An 18182-nucleotide genomic window follows, 5' to 3' on the forward strand; every position below is an offset into this window, starting at 1 on the left:
TTGACTTCACTTTGGTTTATTTATTTATTCATTAATTCATTTTGGAAAGGTCTGAAAGTCAAATTCAACTTTGTCATCTGCTCCTGCTGGGAGCTGTGCTGATCTTCTGGAAATGCTGTGGAAGTGCTGGTAATGAGATGCCAAAACCATCAAGCAATATTTACAATTTGAGGGCCAGTTCAAATACAAATGCAGTTTGTATTTCTGCACCTCAGGCGCATCTGTAAAATCCTTGGGGAAGAGAGAAATTTATTTTCTCCTTATTGGATTGGCCTTTAATTTCTAACAAGTCAGAATGAATGACAGGCATTTTTCATAGAGTAAACCAAATGTAAAAAGCAAATAGAAAAGTGGGTGCTTTTTGTTTGTTTAATTTTCTATTTTTAATCACACTTGCTGGGTGTAAAAATCAAAGAACTCCTACAAAGGCACTGTTTACTCAGACAATTGCAACTCTGTTTACTTAAACTGTGGTCATGATGCCTAAAGTTGAGGCAACCCATTCTAGTGTACATTAACAATCGACCAGGAATGCATCTGTGACCCACATGTGCCTCAGTTCCAGGCAGATCACTTCAGTTGCTGGCAATCATCTATGAGATGATCACCTAGTGACCACTATGTGGAGAGACACACAAGCACCATGCCAGACAATGATAGCTGAGGAAGCTCAGGTATCTAGACCTCACGTTTTCAAATACATCCTCTAACTACAAGTGTCTCAACCTTCATCTGCCCAACCTAGAGTGGCTGATCTGCCAGGAGAGACTCCAGCATCACTCTGTCTAAAGTCAGTGGTGGCTGCAGCTATAAGCAGCTCTGGGTCAGCTGGCTCAGCTCTGGAAAAAACTACTGTGGGTCAGTAAATTTTGCAGGGTTTATCTGAGGTCAAGCAGAGGGACTAAAAGTGTCCCAGAAGAAAGCATTTATGCTTATCTAAACAGTGAAGAATGGAGAAGGAAGCATCCAGAAAAAGCTATGGGTATAGGGAACAGAAAGGAAAAGAAGGTAATCTCTCAAGCTCTCCAGGCCCTTTAGAGGCCTCAAAGGAAACATCCTGACTTCTCCTCCCAACTTTCCTTCCCCTTCCTCATCCCACCCCTATTCTTAGCAGTTTTGTCTGAGGAGCTGGGAATAGAGAATGGTTCCTCAATTTCTCACCTCCTCATATTTAGACTCAGAGTTCTCAGGGTGGTGGCAGAGGTTTCAACCTTGCATGGAGCTGCTGTTTCTGTTTACACAATTACTGCTTTCCCATTGAGTAGGGTTTCTTTGGCTACTGGGACATGGTATAGGCATGAGATCAATCCTGTTTGGTACAAATGATTTAATTCCTCCAAAAAACATTACATAGTCCTGAAAATGCCCTGCCTTGTCCAAATCTTGTGTTGCACTCAGTAGTAAGCACTCAGTGCCAAAGAGTTACCCGATTTCATTCTCCACAAATCCTGCTGTTGACACAAAGCATGGAAACGACACCAGAACATTCTGCTTTTTCTTCCCTGCTGCATTCAACAAGACCACTTAATTACACTTTAAGATGGAACTGGCTCAACAAGTTGGGCAGCTTGCAGGGCTGCTGACCAGGAAGCTGCATCTGCACTGCTACCAGCAGGCAGCAAGAGAAGACAACACCCAGTCTCCAGCTCTGCTGTTGGGAGTGACTTCCCACCCGAAAAACAAGTGGAAAACACTGTCTTTCTCCTTCCTTAATGCTACCTACTCCATCTACCCCATCTAATCATTATGACATCTGAGTGCCTTTGTGTGTCAGCTTCCTGTGAAGTAATCACCTAAATCCCCCTCTGAAACAAAGCGGACCCTGCTGAGGAACTCACAATAGGTGCCTTTCACTGGCAGGACAACCTTGGCCTCGGTGGCACTTATAACAAAGCTTCCATATGTGCACCAGTATGGGCTGATCAGTCAGATCAACACCACACAGGATCAGAGCCTGGGTATTTGTGAGTACGAAGCAATAAAGCCTCACAAAATTTCCCTCTCTTCCTGAAAAACAGTTGTTTGCTGTTTGGGTTTTTTTTTGTTTGTTTGGGTTTTTTTTGTTGTTTTTTTTTTTTAAATATGCTGCAGCATGTTAATCTGCCACAGCCTTTATCCACCTTTGTGGGGCTGTTCAAGGAGATAAAAGAGAAGCACCAGCTCCAAGGGGTGATGTCTGTCAGTTGTCCCAACTTTCAGAGACTGCCTGGCCATTGTCTGCTCTTCGACCCCAGGCTAGGGCTACTTTTTAATTTTTCCTTTGGCAGATATCCCGGGTTTTCCCCCTCCCTGGGGGTGGGATCAAGGACGGTAAGTTCTATTCTAACAGAAGACAAGTCAATGATAACCTTTGGGCATCTGCAGTGAAGAGGTATTTCTGTAGCCCTAGCTGGGATTAGACACATAATGGATCAATGAAAGATCCCACCGTTTGACTGTTATAGCATCATTCATTAGCGTTAAGATTTGAACCTGAATCAACAATTGAGTTAGAAGATTGAAAGAACTGCCTTCAATGCTTGAAATAAATTGTAACGGGCCTGTAAAAGTCCCCTGAGGTGTCTTTCTCTCCCCATACATATATATAGAGATCACTTTTGCTGAACATTTAAAATTAGATGAAAGTTGCTGAGCTTCTACACAGGAAGCAGAAAAGCAGAGGTTCTTATGAGAGGTGACAGGGGAAAAATATTGTATTTTTGGTCTGCCTATAAATGCACTTCAAGGGCATTCTTGACTGTAGGATCCAGGCACTGACTTGTTATTCAGTCACTTACCATCTCTCTCGTACATAACAATGCATGAAGAGCTAATAATAAACAGTACACCCCCTCCTTATACACAAACACGCAAACACACACACACATGCATGCACTCAGGAACTACTTGTAAATGAGCAACACTGATTCCATCCACTTCTGTTGTCGCAAAACTAGGGCAAGCTCACTCTCAATTAACTGCTTGGTGCGCAGAGCTCTAAAAAAAATTAACTACCCAGAGAACTTAGACACCAAGTTTTAACTCTCAGCTCTTTATCATCCTTTCATTTCTGGAACAAAGACTCATCCTCTCACTACTAATTTTGTAAAAAATCAAACACAAAAAAAAGCAAATACAACTGGGTGTTGAAGGTTATGGGTAGTTAATGATTAATTGGCATTATAATACAAGACAGCCTGGTTTCACAGTAGAAGCTTAGTTTCATAGCGTTTGTTTTGTGTAGAGGAAATCTTCAGGTTGGCACAAAGATTGTGTAATGCCTCGGTGCCAAAAACTTTCCTCCTTGTTTCTGAAAGGCAGTGAGTAGAAGTAACTCAGAAACTCTAAAATGGGCCAGGTGATCTTAAACCAGACCCCCGTCCTACAGCCCAACCAGTGTGATGGAGCCGTGGTGAGGTAACTGCACTGTCCTCCCCTCTGGGGACAGGGTACTTCAGTGCTTGTCCACCCTCTATGTTACCTGGGTGCTCACCCAGCCCTATGTTATTCCCATTGTCCCCTAGTTTTGTAGCCATAAAAACCAAGGCCAGCTAACTTGGACCTGCATCCCTCTCTCAGTGCAGTTGCAGTTGCAGATTCGGACACAGGATGATGTCTAATTGTTGGGTGGTCAAGGATAAAGTTTAACTCCCTACAACAGCTTGAACAACTTTTTCCTGTGACTGTTTTCTAGCTGTATAAAATCAACACAGTTCTTCCTGTTGGCTTACAGAAAAAGAAAACAATAAAACAATATCCAGATTTTTATGAAGTAGGTACCTACATAAATAACTAGTGGCAGTATAAATACATGCCAAGCCAGCAGATACTGGAAGATCATAACCATGGGAGTAGCAGAGATACCTTTCTATAGCAGATCATAATCAGCACAGAAAGCTATTACAGTAAAGGGATTATTTAAATTATGACAAAAATATGAGAAAATTTTCTCTGTCTGGTTCTTTGTCCATGTTTATTACACGGGCCAGCTTTGAAATTGCAGTTGACTGTGAAAAAGCTTCCTAAATCATTTACAAACTATAAATAATTTAAAAGAAACCGAACAACGGTCAAAAAACAACGCTGTCAAACATTCTGCCTGTTGCCCTGAGATTTCGGCTACTACTGTTGAAATGAAAGTCAGATGCTGCTGATGTTTCATATGTTGACACTGAGAAACTCAGAAAGAGTGGACATCTCTAAGCCTGTATCCCACCCCTCCCTAACTGCCTGTGCCATTAGTTTAGTTGTTTATTGCTGACAGGCATCAGCCACCTGCCAGAGCCACTCGGTAGCAAACCAAACTGCCAACCAAGCCAGCTGTGCATGGAATGACAGTAACTCCATGTTTTACATCTGTAAGGTTGACTCGAGAAAATAAACGTTTGGAGAATACGGTCTTTACAGTAGAGGCTCTCTCAGATGAGAGAAATCTCTCTCAGTGGCTCTGTAAAGCTCCATGCAGACAGCCCTGTAATGTCAGTCAAGCTATAAATAATAATTACATGAATAGAGTCTTATTTACTGACAGTAAAAAAGGACATTTGCTTTCAAGTGCTCACCTGGGAGTTGCTGCTGGCTTCCAATACCTGCAGAAGAGATACTGCCCATCAGCATTGATGATATGGGGCAGGTCCTTGTATGGGATGTTTTGAGGACTCCGCTTTGGCGAACTTTCCTCTGGCATTCTGGAAGAATGACCTGCAAGGTGTTGGAAGAAACAAGACATACTTTAAAACAAGTGAACCAAGATAAAAGCTGATAGCCTGGATAGCCACAGACATTCAAGAAAGTCAATCAAAAAGGCAAGCATCACTGATGGGAGCCTCCCTCCAAAACCTCAGCCAAAGAGCCCCTAAAATCTTCACTTTAAAACAGAGATGTAGCAATGTTTTCATTCAGAAAAGGCTCAGAATGTTTTCATTCAGAAAATGGGGGTAGAGCATTGGGGGGGAAGAAGGGAAAATCAATCCATCACCAGTACTTCATTATAGCTTTCTCTCCCCCACTTCTCCCATCTGTGTTTATTTTGCATCGTTTTGTCAAACGGATCCTAAAGAGAATATTTTAACTGCAATCAAGTGCAGATTGTGCAGCAGTCGCTACAGATATGAAAAGGCAGCTGCATAAAAGATTTTCCTCTGCCTGAACATTTCCAAAGAACAGTAGAGGGTACGCAGCAGAGGTATCTGCCACCGTGTCATCATTAAGATCTCCTCTGACATCTCAGACAGGAAGGTGGCGGCGGCAGGGAGCGGAACATTTCCAGGAGAATTTGCCACAAACCTGTTTTCATCCTGTGCAAGGGTTTGCATTCTAGTGAGGAGCCGGCATCGCAAGTCAAACGCAAGCAGATAAGGCTTTTTGCATCTCGCTGCGGAGCCGCGTTCACACCCCGGCAGCCCCGCGGTCCCCGGCGGGCGCCCGGCGGGTCCCTCCCGGCGCTGCGCGGGGCTCGCCGCGGCTCCTCTCCCCGGCTCGCTCGCTCTTTGAGGAAAGTCGCTTGGGTAATTCACCACTTCTTGTTCATCACTTTTTTTTTTTTTTCCTTCTCAAACAAATTGCGTGTGTGGGCTGAAGTGGCGGTGGTGGGAGGGGAGGCTGGGAAGGGTGGGGGAGAGGGAGGGCTGGCGGGTGGGAAAGCTGCAGTCCACTTTCCAGAAGCTGCTGCACGTACATCAAAGGCACCTTGAACACATGCAGCTGGAGCAGCTCACAAAGTTCCTGCCGCTGCAGGTTGTTTGCAACTTTACTTCCTTCCTGCCACTTACAGTTCGGAGGCCGCGGCGACGGGGGGAGGCGAGGGAGGGGGAGCCCTTTTCTCAAAGCGATCGCCGCTGCGAAGCCATCTCGCTTGGAAGCGCAACTTCCCCAGCCCCGCGCTGCCAGGCGGGGAGCGGGAGGGAGGGGAGGAGGAGGAGAAGGAGGAGGGAGGATCCAAGCACCGACGCGATGCCAGGTCGCCAACCCCGCACACGCATCCTCCCGCCGCGGCCAAGCGCGGCCGTCCCGCGTCCCCCGGCGGAGCCGAAGCGCGGTGGCTCCACCGCCCGGTGCGCACCGGCTGCTCCCGGGAAGGAGGGAGGCAGCGGCGGAAGGGCGGTGGGTGGTTGGATGGATGGATGGATGGATGGAGGGGCGGGCGGTGCCGCGCCCGGGACGCGGTCGGTGCTGCCGCCCCCTCGGCTGGGCTGGGCGGGGAGCGGGAGAGGTGCCCTCCGGGCCGGGGGGAGGGAGGAGGCACGGCCGCCCCCTCCCCGGGTGTGCCCAGGGGGGTCCGAGCCCGCCCAGCCACCGCCCCGCTGTACTCGGATGGTCGCGGGCGGGGGGAGCGGCAGCAGCGCTCCCGCAGCCCCCCGGCACCGGGCTCTGGCCATGGGAGCGACCCTTCAGCTGCCTGCTGCGGGCTGGGGGACACGAGGGGGGCACCTCGGGGGCGTGGGCGGCTTCTCGCGCTGAATTTCAGGGAGGGGAGACCGTGGAGTCTTGCTGCCTCCTGGGCATCCCGGTCCGAATCGCTCCTTGGGATCTTGACACCAAACTTCACTGTTTGCGTCTAGATGTGCATCACTTCAGGCTTTGAAGCAACACCGAAAAGATCTTCAGATACTAGTTCGGAGGAGCACCCCAGCCCCTTGCTTTGCACCCTCATTTAGGGTAAATACCATGAATACGGTATATAATTTATAAGCATATCTTTTAATAGTGCCCCAATCACCGCAGATTGTATGCAACACATATGCTGCAACTCTGTAATGTGAGATCTGCTGGTGGTATATGATACTTGCTTATAAAAATTGTCACAGCAAGGTTTCCTGAAGCTAACATAGCTTCCCAGCCTTAAGGCATCCAAATACAGAGTTTTGTCATTTAATACTGGTAAGTGCTTAGCATTTATTGAGCAGATTCAGGCCTTTCATGTTTCACCAAGTTCTTTAATTTTTACATATCTACATATACTTAGAAATCTCAAGCCTTTCTAAGAAGAGGCAGCTATTAACCCCATTTTCTAAAGTGAGGCAATGTGCTCTTCAAGTACAAATCTGTGAACAAAGACTGAGGAAAGAAAAAAAGAATGTGCTAACAATAACAACAATAAATGCAAAACCTCAGAGATGAGCCATATAAAAATAAAAAGGAAATCAAAACCAGACCTTATTTTATTCTTCTTTCATTGTCATTTATATTAAATGCCCTGGGGGGGTGTTAGTTATAAATGGCAAAAGCAAAATTGCATATTCCCGTAACTTCTCTTGTTTGGAAAAAAAATAAAACCAACATTTATGGTTGTTCATAATGAGCGAGATTTAGGTCAGATGAGTCTTAACAAGAGCCCTGGGAGCTGTACCTGGAGGTGTACCATTTGCTGGGCTAGCTACTGTCTAAGCATGGATGGGTGGAATTAAAGAGTTATCATGAGCCAGCTCCAGAGTTGGTAGAAGCAAGGACATATATATTTATTTAAAGGATACAGATCAGATAATAACTGCATTAAGAAAAAAAAAGAAGGAAAGGAGCCTCCTCCCCTGCTCACAGTTTATCTGCCAGGAACAGTTTACTGCTTCCCTACAGCCACCCATGAAATCTGACGCCAGGAACAGGCTCCTCTCCTGCTGTGGTGCTGGGAATATCAGAGTTCCCAGGGCCACAGAGGGGTGAAGGGAGTTGAGGAAAAAATCTCTTTCTAAAATTCAGGTTAAAAATAGCATCTCAAGGAAAATGACCTTTGTTAGGACACAAGGGGGAGATCCTGTATTTGAGAGCTTGGCCTGGTCAGTCCAGATACACAATGTCCTTGATACCCTGTCAACCTCTGTGTAGCTAAATCTGGAGACAGCAGGACTGTGGTCCAGCCTGCCCTTTCTTCCAAGCCCAGACTCTCACCACTGCACTGAAGTGAAGAATCAGCTGACCCCTCCTTCCCTTCTCCCCAGCTTCCCTGAGCCCCTCAGGAATTTGAGGTTTCTTCCCATAGGTAGCACACCCCCCACCCCCCATACCAAGGTTAACATAAGAAAAAATGAATAAGAAAATAAGAAAAGCAACTGCTGACTTGTTGCCCTATTACTTTGTGGAGTTTAAGCTGTGAATGAAAAGGCACCTGAGAAAGCTGGATTGGGTCTGAGGAATTCACCTAGCTGGTATCCAGAGTGTACACCAGGCTTTAGCAGAGCAATTATTGCATCCTGGCTCCCTGTGAGAAATCAAAGGGATGCCTGAGCATGCAGTATTTATGAGACTGTAACATCTTCTCTTGTCTTAGTGGAGTGAAGTATGTTTTGGAAGTAGAGTTTAAGCTAAATCAACTTCTAATAAAAAATAGATTCACACTTGGTGAATCTTTACACTGACTCAGTAATTGCTCAAGCCTTGTAGGGAAGGGTGTTTGGTTTATTAAAGGCTGAGCCCTGCTTAACTTTAGCATCTCCATTGACCCCCAAGGTACACAAAGGAGTACAGAGAAAAGCAATATACCTTCAAGTGAAGAAAATTTTAGGAAAAAAATCAGTTGCTGGAATGACAGAGAAAACACTTATAATGAAATTTGTTATCAATCAAGGAGTGAGAAAGGGAAGGGAAAGGGAAGGGAAAGGGAAGGGAAGGGAAGGGAAGGGAAGGGAAGGGAAGGGAAGGGAAGGGAAGGGAAGGGAAGGGAAGGGAAGGGAAGGGAAGGGAAGGGAAGGGAAGGGAAGGGAAGGGAAGGGAAGGGAAGGGAAGGGAAGGGAAGGGAAGGGAAGGGAAGGGAAGGGAAGGGAAGGGAAGGGAAAGAGCATAGCAGGCTGGCATGTGGTTCTGATGGTGGGGTAAGCGAATGAGACAGAATTTTCTTTGCCATTAGGCTTTTGTTCACAAAATGAATTTTTTATGTATCCTATCCTGTTGGCATGCAAAGGTAGATCTTTCTGCTCTGGTTGAGGATACCATGCTCTTAAGCTGCAAAGGAGTATTTTTGTTTGAGAAGTGGATTGGATAGGGTGGGGGTGCTAAACCATTTGGGATTCTGCTCATCAGGACCACAAAGTGAACTTTTGCTGGCAAGAAGGAGGAAAAAATAACAGGGGAGGAGGAAAGAATAATAAAATATCTAAGAAGTATGTGGTTATGGAAATTTTCTGCTCCAAAACCAGAAAAACCCTGGAAGTTACGGTAGTCAGGGAGCAGCTGGAGAAAGCAACAGACAGCGCAAGCAAGAGAACATGTGGGAAACGATGGGAGATGAAGCATGAAGAGGAAGAATTAAAATCAAGTGAGAAGGAAGGAAGCCAACACCACTAAAGCTGTCGATTTAGAGTCATTAATTTGGATTTGCCCTTTTCTTTGGCTGTTTTTTTTTTAATGAATCCCTAGACAGAGTCCAGTCATTCAGCTTTACTTATTTCTGTAATCTGCCTTTGCTTGCCTGTTGGTATTCCTGAATAAGACATGTATAGGGATGAGGCAGGAGTGGGGGCTGACATGAACTGCTCTTATTTTCTGATAAAATATCTATTTTAATGTCTTACAGTCAAAAAACAAGCTTGGTGTCAGGCAAACCGAATTGAGGAAGAAAATATTAAAGGACAATATTGTACTGAGCATTTAATCTTAACAATATCAGGAGAAATTATAAGTAGCTTGGCATTAGTCTGCAATTCTGCAATCTCATGGACCTCCTCACAAATTACTGCCAAGGGAAATGGAGAAAGGTTGAAGGGTAAGCACAGGCATATCTTAGTATCACAGAAATTGTTTGCAGGGTTCCACTGAATTTGTTGCCCATCAGTGATTTCACTTTCCCCGATCTGTGCAAATGGAATTATTAGATTAAGCTACAAGAGGTTTAATACCCCTACATGTAAACTACAGTCAAGTAATAAAGTAAATGAGAATAATTAATGGTAAAAATAGTCCTAACTTTTTGTAGGTAATAAAAATTCTGCAAATCATGCTGTCATTAGAAATCACTTGCAAAGCTGCAGGTTCCAAGCAGTGACTGTATGAGTGGAGTGATTCGTCTCTTGCCTGTGCTCCTTATTTGACAGGGCCAAAAATACACACTTAAAATTACATTATTTAAGTACAGCTTTCAGCCCTTTAAACTGATGTACAGAAGTTAACATAAATGTTAACTTGAGAGCTGGTTGTTTTTAATTACAGAAGCAGTACATATTTTGTTTGGTCGTTCATTTAGGGGTTTTTCTTTGTTTGTTTAATTAAAAACCCCAGAGGACTATTAGTAACAGGTTCTGAGACCTTCTTAGTATGAAATGTATGGAAGGCATTCTCCCAAGGCAGGAAATTCAAAACGAAAGGGGAAATTCTGCCCTAAAGTTTTTTTTTCTGTGGAAGGGAAGTTGATGGAGTGATTCTAGCAACCCTCTTGCTTGAGAAAAGATCTGCCTTGGGAATAAATAGTTTTCTTATAGAGGTCTGGAACTGCAGAGGCTCAGCAGTGTTGTGTCTCAGCTCAGTGTTGCAGGTGGCCGGCACTAGAGGGCACAGCCTCAGCTCTGCTGGGCCCTGAGAGCATGTGGGCATGGAAGCCCTGCCAAAAACCCCTTAGTCTGATTTTTTTTCTTCCCCAATCATGTTCCCCTTTATCTCGAGGTTTTCTTTAGACATTTGTTCCTTTTTATCTCTGCGTCCCAGTATTGGTTTCTAAATAAAAGTTTCCTGTGCTGGTATATAATTAGCCAAATTTTCCCTCTGGATTCACTCACATCATGAGAATAAACTTCAGTGGTTTATACCCTGGACAACCACATTGCTGCAGCACAAGAAGGGAAATCCTGTTCTTGTCACTTGTGAGGGCAGACAGATTAAAGAGTGGGTTACAGGATGGCATTTCCTATTTTACCATTATATGACTGTTTGTGGCCATAATACTGTTCATAAAATGTGGGTCGCCTCGATTTTGATGGCAGAAAACATAATTGAAAGGCATCCTAATGGAAAAAGTCCTAAACTTTGAATTTTAATATGCATAAAAATCACGGTAAGACGACTTTATAAATTTTCTCCAGCAGGAATTATGGTCTCAATTTTGAGGAGTGCCTGACCGTTCCTTTTCTCATTTCCGTTCCTAAGGCTGACTGTGTAATCCACTCTCCATACCCAGCGTCATTGTAGTAGGACTAAATCATACAGCCAAAAGCTACTGCTATTCTGCTGTGGTTAGAGTGGTGCTTTATTTTGGTAGCCAAACTGGAAGCATTGACTGGAAAAGAGTTATTATTGTGCCGCCTGGTTTTCTTGCTGTTTTGCGACTGACAAAGCCTCATTTATCACGCTTTGCATTCCAATTTTTCTTTACACGTTTTCCAGATCATCATAACATAATTATGTTTCTGTTTCCTTCAGCCAGGGGCCGATACTTTCTTTTACTAAGACAACAGCTGCACTGCACAACCTTGATGAATCCCCATAAGGGTAAAATGTGTCTGTGGTGCTTGTTTCTGCTTTGGCAACCCAAATGTTCAAGTTCTTTTTTATGACAAATGCTGTTCTAAAATGCACCCAACCCCGATGCTTTCATAGCATTTCTCAAAATGAGGTTTTATATTGCAAATTAGACCTGAAATATTAAGCATCCTGGCTGGTTTGTAATTTTAAAATCTTCTTTTGTAGCGTTTCTGTTTACAGTGTTTGTAGGTTATAAACAATGGAATGGAATTTAGAAGGCTATAGTTACTGATGTGAAATTTAATTTTTGAATGAAATTGATTTTATGTGTGACAATAAGCACGATCCAGAGGTCTGCTTTTCACCCCTAAAAGGCATCTTAAGGCAGCTTTCACAGGTGAATCATTTCTGTACTTGACCTCAGTTGTTCCAGCCACACTGTGATGTAAAGGGAATTATACAAACCTCAACTATGAAGTGCGCTGACTGCTAGTGATGGAAAAAGACACACAGTATTTTTATTATTAGTTATGGAGATATTTTACTTAACTGTAATTTAGTACCTTGAACCTGAGATTTCAAAGTACTTGAGAAAGGAAGGTTTGTTTTTTTTTTTTTGCTTAGGAGAAATCAGGGCAGAGAAAAGTAGGACTCAACGCTGGAGGCAAGCTGAGGGCAGAATCCATTCTTAATGCTCCTAATTTTGTTTACCCAATTATACCATTACTAATTCCCCTTTCATCTCAAAATCTATCTATTAAAGTACTGTGTACAATGGAAGCAGTAACTTTTTCAGTCATTGAAGATAACTCAGATTTGCAAATGTAGGGAATATTCTGTCCTGAACAAAACTACAGCCTGGATAATTGCATTCTTCAGGGCAATGTTTTCCCTACAATTTTGCTTTCTACCCAATTCTCCTGGTGTTATTATTCCTGCCACCATCATTTGAAGATTTTTTGTATTTATGTATAAAAATTACAATCATTCTGTACATGCAGACAAGAGTTTAACGGATATGATCAGTCCTATCAGTCGTATCTATGTGCTCCATATTCTAAGGATACTTTGTGATATCTGAGAGTGTTTTAGTTCTGCAGTGTCTTAGTTCTGTCCACCACATTGGTCACTGATGCAATTGCCTGAAAGGCTGTTAGATGTTGATGGGAACTCTCCCTGGCTGGCCAGGGCCAACTTCTCTCCGTGAATGGTTCTGCTGTTGATAGAAAAGGCAGTGGGCTGCTTGTTTTGGAAAGACAATGAACACATGGCTCATGAGAAGACATTGCTTTGTGCTGTTTCTTCCTTATAACCCTGAGGGAAATTCTGGCAGATTTCACTAAGATATATTTTAGATTTTTCTCTCATCTATCATCAGTTTCTTTACTGAGTCCACTCACACGTGTTCATTGTAAGATGTTCATTTTCTTTCTGATTCATGTACAGTAATTGCTTCCTAACATCTGCCTAACAGATTTTGTAAGAAAAGTAACTCTGCAAATATTAAGAAAAAAATTAATGTATGAAATCTTTGAAATCGCTATTACTGGGGTTTGTTATCCACAGCTGACTGGATTCATTTCCCAGCCAGGAAGCTGCTTCAGCAAAACAGCTGCATTAGTTATTTAACTGGAGGCCTGATCCTGCTCTTGCTCACACTGATATAAAGCAGGAATAGTACCAGGGAAAATAAAGAATATCCCTTGTGTGAAATGCACATTGGAGAAAAAATAAACATTATGGTATGGAAAAGCAAGAGGATTGTAGCAGATACTCTGCCTTCCTGTTGCAGGTGCTAGGCAGTACCTCCATGTCTTGCAGAAACCTTATCCCGGATACACTGCTTGGTCCTAGGAGTGTTCTTTTACTTGGTAGCACCAAGTGGCCAACAGAGTTACGGTCCAGTTGTGCTCAGTGTTGTGCCCTAATACCATGAATTCACACATGACTTATTCTGTACTAAACACCACAGCCATTATTGTTTGCATCTGGTTCATAATTGTTCCCTCTTGGTTATTTAATTTTTACAGTGTCTGCTACAATTACTTTATACTTTCTAGTGCAGGAAAACACACTCACTGGTTTTCCTCTTAGGCTGAATTAATGCATGTGATAATTAACCCAGAGGTACAGAGAAAGGAGAAATCAAATGAGCATTGCAGTGAAAAAGGGGACAAAGCTTCCCTAGTCAAAGTATTTCCTATAAAAGACGACAATGTTATATCTCAGGACAACAAGGGATTGTTACCAGAACCTCATGGGCTTTAGAGATGAATGGCTTCAAGCCCCAAGGCCATTAACACCCTTCATTTGATCTTATTGTCAATTAGCAGCATGTACTGTTAATAACATCAAAAGTTACAGTATCCTGGAGTTCACCCCCCAACCCTCATCCTGTTTCCTCCAACACAAGTTATCAATTATATCTTGGCTACAGTCATTGACTCTCATGCAGCAAAGGTACCTGTGGTTTTGTTTGTGCTTTGGAGTCACTGGCATCTGCAGTTGCTGTGGGCTTGTAATGTCAGTTCATATTCCTGTTACAGACCTGTCGGAGGGGATTCCTGAACTCCTGCACACAGGAGTCTTCCAGTCCACAGTACTATGCTTTGATATCAGCATGTGTTGTTTTTTTTTACTTATTGACTTTTCCCAGTAGATCACTGATTCTCCTCTGGAGTTACAATAAGTTTTTAAATGGAAACTAGGGTTTGAAGAGATGCTACACTTTCAGACACGAGAGCAAAGACTCAGCTCATGGATGGAGATATCTGCATGAAGCTCCATCATTCCTAGACCTTGGGAGGTTTTGAGTAGAGGAGAAGCTGCAACATTCAGCACCTGAGCCAGAGACCGCGAACATTTCTTTCCCTCCTGAGCTGTGAAATGTGTGCGAGACATGCTAAACAATGTGTGTGTCCTCAGTTCCACCCCAACACCTGTGCCCAGAACCTCAAAACCAGCAAGGGATGGGACTACAGCAGCAGCTATGCTTTGGTTTAAAACAAGGATAAATTCCTAGCCTTTAATTCTGTGGGGCTAAGTCTGAAATGAGACAGGAGTGAAACCAAAACGACGATGTCTGCCTGAGTCCAACACGTCCCTCTGCACCCAGTCCAGACACGCACCCCAGACTGCACCCTGGCACTGCAGCTCTGCTGGGGCTCGTCTGCCTCTGCCTCTGCCCCCAGTTTCAAATCTCTTCAGCAATATGTTCTGTAACAATCAAGGATTTCTGGGGCAACTCCAGTAAGATTAGAAAGATATCCTTCTGCTTTGAAATATGTGAGCATGAATGATTCATTCAGCGCAGCACCCCTTGGCCATTCATATCTATCTGATGATCAAATATATTTTTAATTATCAATCTATCTGAGGGGAGTTTTTTTTTCACTAGACAATACCCAACTGTATTGTAAGAGCCATTTGGATTGAGCCAGAGAATTTGGCAGCAAGATAGGGAACATTTGGGCTTTCAACACTTAGGAACATATGGAAAGAGGTTTGGAAGACTGCCACATGGGATGTAACTTGGAAGATGCTACATTTCTTCATCCTTTTTTTGTGAAGAAAAGTAGAAGAAATTTTACTTTTTTCTGAAGGATTCTAATTCCTATTTATTTTCTATGATATACTGCTGCTCTAGGATAAACCACTATGCTCAGCTGCAAGGTTTGAGCAAAATCAGCTGCATGTTTATGGGCAACTGTAGGTGGGCAGTTAAAAGGGAGATGGTACTGGAGATCTTTCCAAGTTTTTACCTCCTAATTCATGAGATCCCTTGCAGGTGAACTCACAAAGCTGCAGCCTTATAACTCCGATCATGGAGTGAAGGAGGATATCTGGTGCCCAGCCTGAGTCAGGATGTGCACCATTTACTGAGCTCTGTGAGGATAAGGCCCTGCTGGTGGTCCTGCCTTTGCACTCCTGCTGTGACCATCTGTCTCCCTGTCGCTGTGACACCCATGGTTGGGCAGACAGTTCAGGCTGGCTGTGTGCCCCTGGGACAGAGTTTCACCACGTGGCTTGGAGCTCCAGCACTACATTACAAATCCCAGTCACCTTTGGGGCAGCATGGGAATGGGAGAGAGGAACCACCTCCATCTAAGTGCTCAGGAGTGGACATGTATGAACCAGCATCATCTTCATAGAATCACAGAAGGGATCAGGTTGGAAGGGACAACAGTGTGTTATCTTCATACCACTCTAGGGACAGATGCCTCATGCCCATGATGGGAGCAGTCTATGTCTCTGAGTCATTGCCTCTGTTTGTCAAAAAAACGATGCATAATTTGTTTCATATTTGATAAATCATTCACCATAACCACTGTGTAAGAAAGGGGGTTTAAATGCCTTTTTTTTTTGTGGCTCAGTTGTATGACAGGTTGGGGGGCTGCAGCAAATGCAGAATTTATTGGAATATACAAACATGTATTTGCACAATTGGCAAGTGGACCCTGCAGCTTAGTAAATGCTAATTAATCTCTCAGACTGGTAGGAAATCATCTACATCCTGGTTTAGTGATGAGAGACAAAGACCAAAGAGAGTGACAGGGGCTTGTACTGAATGGCAGATAAAGTCAGAGCAGCCAGAATTAGGGTCTTCGTTGGTGTCCTGAAGTCTGAACAACAGGATGGAGGCACTTGGGGCTTTCCCCTCAATCCCTATCTCCAACAGCTCAGTTCAGGGCAGGCTGCAGCTCTCATCCCACCTGAGTGCCCAGGTTTCCTTTCCTCAAGAAGGAATAAGAGCAGTGTGGAGAAGGTGTATGCCAGCTCTGCCTGCAGAAGGGAGCTGGAAACCAACCTGACTATGCATTCACTTCTGGGAATTGGGAAGCCCTCACAGATGCTGTGTTTTGGTTATAGTCTGAGTGTTTCTTGTCCACAAATTCATTGTGGCTTTTATCTTGCATTTTCATGTGAGAATTTGTTTCAACACATGCAGTCAAATAATGACTAGACAAGACAAGTTCCTGTTATTTCTTTGCTAATGGAATGCCAGGGGTCACTAAGGTATCTCTAGGTTGGGAAAAGTATTAAAGGCTAAGATGACATCCTGGAACAGAAATTGAGCATGGAGAAATTGGTGACCAGGGCAGAGGAAAGAGCATCTTCTCCCCTGTGGCAATAGCTTAGACAGAACTGACTGTCTAAGTCAGAAGAGCAAAAAAGATAGGCAAATCCCCAAATCATGTGAAAAGGAACTATTTTAGAAGAAAACCTCTGCCTTTCTGAATAAAACCTGGAAAATACCTAGTGAGTTTTGAGTTTCAAGTAATTTTTTAGCCTTATATCTGTGGCCTCAGCATTTTGAGCCAGCTGAAATTTGATTTAGAATGTTTTAATATTTTGCTTCTTCTCACAGAACATACCATGAAAAACATTAATTATTCCTACTGTCTGTGGCCATAATAGCCCCAAGTTCTGCTATTCTGAGTATGCACTTCCCTTTCTGAGTTTCAGTTTTGGTGTCCATTTAGAAATCTTTTGAGCCTAACACAGTTCTATCCATCATTTTCTTACAGAGATTAAAGAGGACTAAAACTAATGGACAGAACAACCTTTCCACAAACCCCATCCAGTTACATGCTTCTTTGCATCTCCATTCCCATCTCTACTGAGCTAAAAGGAGAAAAGGTACTCTCCTATCAGCCCGTTCCTGCTGTCTGATTAACAGGCAGCTATCACAGCTCTTCCTTTGCTCTATTACAGTTTCATTTCCAGAGGAAAAAACCCTGATGGATGTTGAGCCTCTGGATTGTGGCACCACTGCAAATAAAATCAGGTTTCTGTTTATACCGAAGGGTTGGCAGTACCTCTCTAATCAGGCTCTCTGTTCTTTGGAAATCAACAGACATTTTGCCTAAAAGCAGTGCAGTGTAACTCAGCAATAACTGCTTGTCAGGGCTCAGGAGGGAACCCCCAGAAGAAAGACTGTAGGTGCAATTAGAAGCACTTGTGAGTAAGTTGACTTCAGGGGGTTTCTTTTGCCTTTTTTTTTTTTTTTTAAGACTGCCTGAACTTGATGGAGACTCTTTCATTTAAAAGACAGAAAGACCTACAAATTAAGCAACATCTATCCCCTAATGTGTGAAACTGCAATTTGCATACATCATGGCAGCTGCTGAGTCTGTCCTTATTACCTCCGCTGGAGTGTTAATTTAACCACAACTTTCTCATTTATTTAAATGAAAAAGCAGCGGGTGGCTGCCATGCCACATTATCTGTCAGGCAACCTGGGAATCAGTTGACAGAGCCAGAAAGAGATTTCAATTCAGAGGGGCTGCAGGGTGCTGCCCCCCGGACCGGTGGTCACAGGCAAGCTCGAGATTGCCCTTGGTCTGCTTTAAAGGTCAACACTTACCCTAAGAAAAGAAAAAAATAAAATCAATGTTGTCTCTGGACTGACAGAATAGATAACAGGATTAAACTGGAAATCTCTGTGTTTGTGCTTTTTTTCTCTCCCTGTGTATCCAAACTGGCACTGTATTGATAACCAAAACATCATTACTGCTCCTGACATAATACAAATAGAAGAATCGCCATTTGTAGAGCACCCAGAGTAACGTGGTCCAACCCCACCATCAGGGCCTGAAGGCACTCCAGCTCTCTGCCCAGACAGGAGGATGCCAAAGCTGCCCACACAGGACGCACTGGGAGGAGAGAGCAGCTGTGGCAGTGAGTGGTGCCGGTGCCATCCCTGCTGCAGCCAGTCTGGAGTCACTTCCATGCATGGCTGGTGCCAAGTGGATGAATGAACGTGCCAGAACTACTCATGTGGGAAGTAAAGCAAATGTGAGGTAGCAGTCGCCAAATTA

At 43.7% G+C, this 18182-nt stretch overlaps 1 protein-coding gene and 1 long non-coding RNA gene across 9 annotated transcripts in view; one reads left to right on the forward strand and one right to left on the reverse strand.

Moving 5' to 3' along the window:
- The window catches only part of MGLL (monoglyceride lipase), a 108612-nt gene that overhangs the window by 58449 nt on the left and 31981 nt on the right, over positions 1-18182 (reverse strand). For 6 of the 7 annotated variants that reach the window (XM_064667517.1, XM_064667519.1, XM_064667515.1 and 3 more), the window contains exon 3: positions 4542-4680. In XM_064667517.1, the coding sequence (XP_064523587.1) occupies positions 4542-4680 (139 nt within the window). Of the gene's footprint in view, positions 1-4541; positions 4681-5265; positions 5469-18182 lie in introns of those variants that run through there. The other variant, XM_064667520.1, reaches the window with a different exon arrangement.
- On the forward strand, positions 5398-6853 carry LOC135420285 (uncharacterized). Of its 2 annotated transcripts, none has more exons than XR_010433444.1 (2): positions 5398-5486; positions 6540-6853. It is a non-coding gene; the product is annotated as an uncharacterized LOC135420285 (long non-coding RNA). The 2 variants fall into 2 exon arrangements; XR_010433445.1 differs by lacking the exon at positions 5398-5486 and adding an exon at positions 5949-6032.

Source organism: Pseudopipra pipra, chromosome 11, assembly GCF_036250125.1.
Source record: "Pseudopipra pipra isolate bDixPip1 chromosome 11, bDixPip1.hap1, whole genome shotgun sequence".
Taxonomy (NCBI): Eukaryota; Metazoa; Chordata; class Aves; order Passeriformes; family Pipridae; genus Pseudopipra; species Pseudopipra pipra.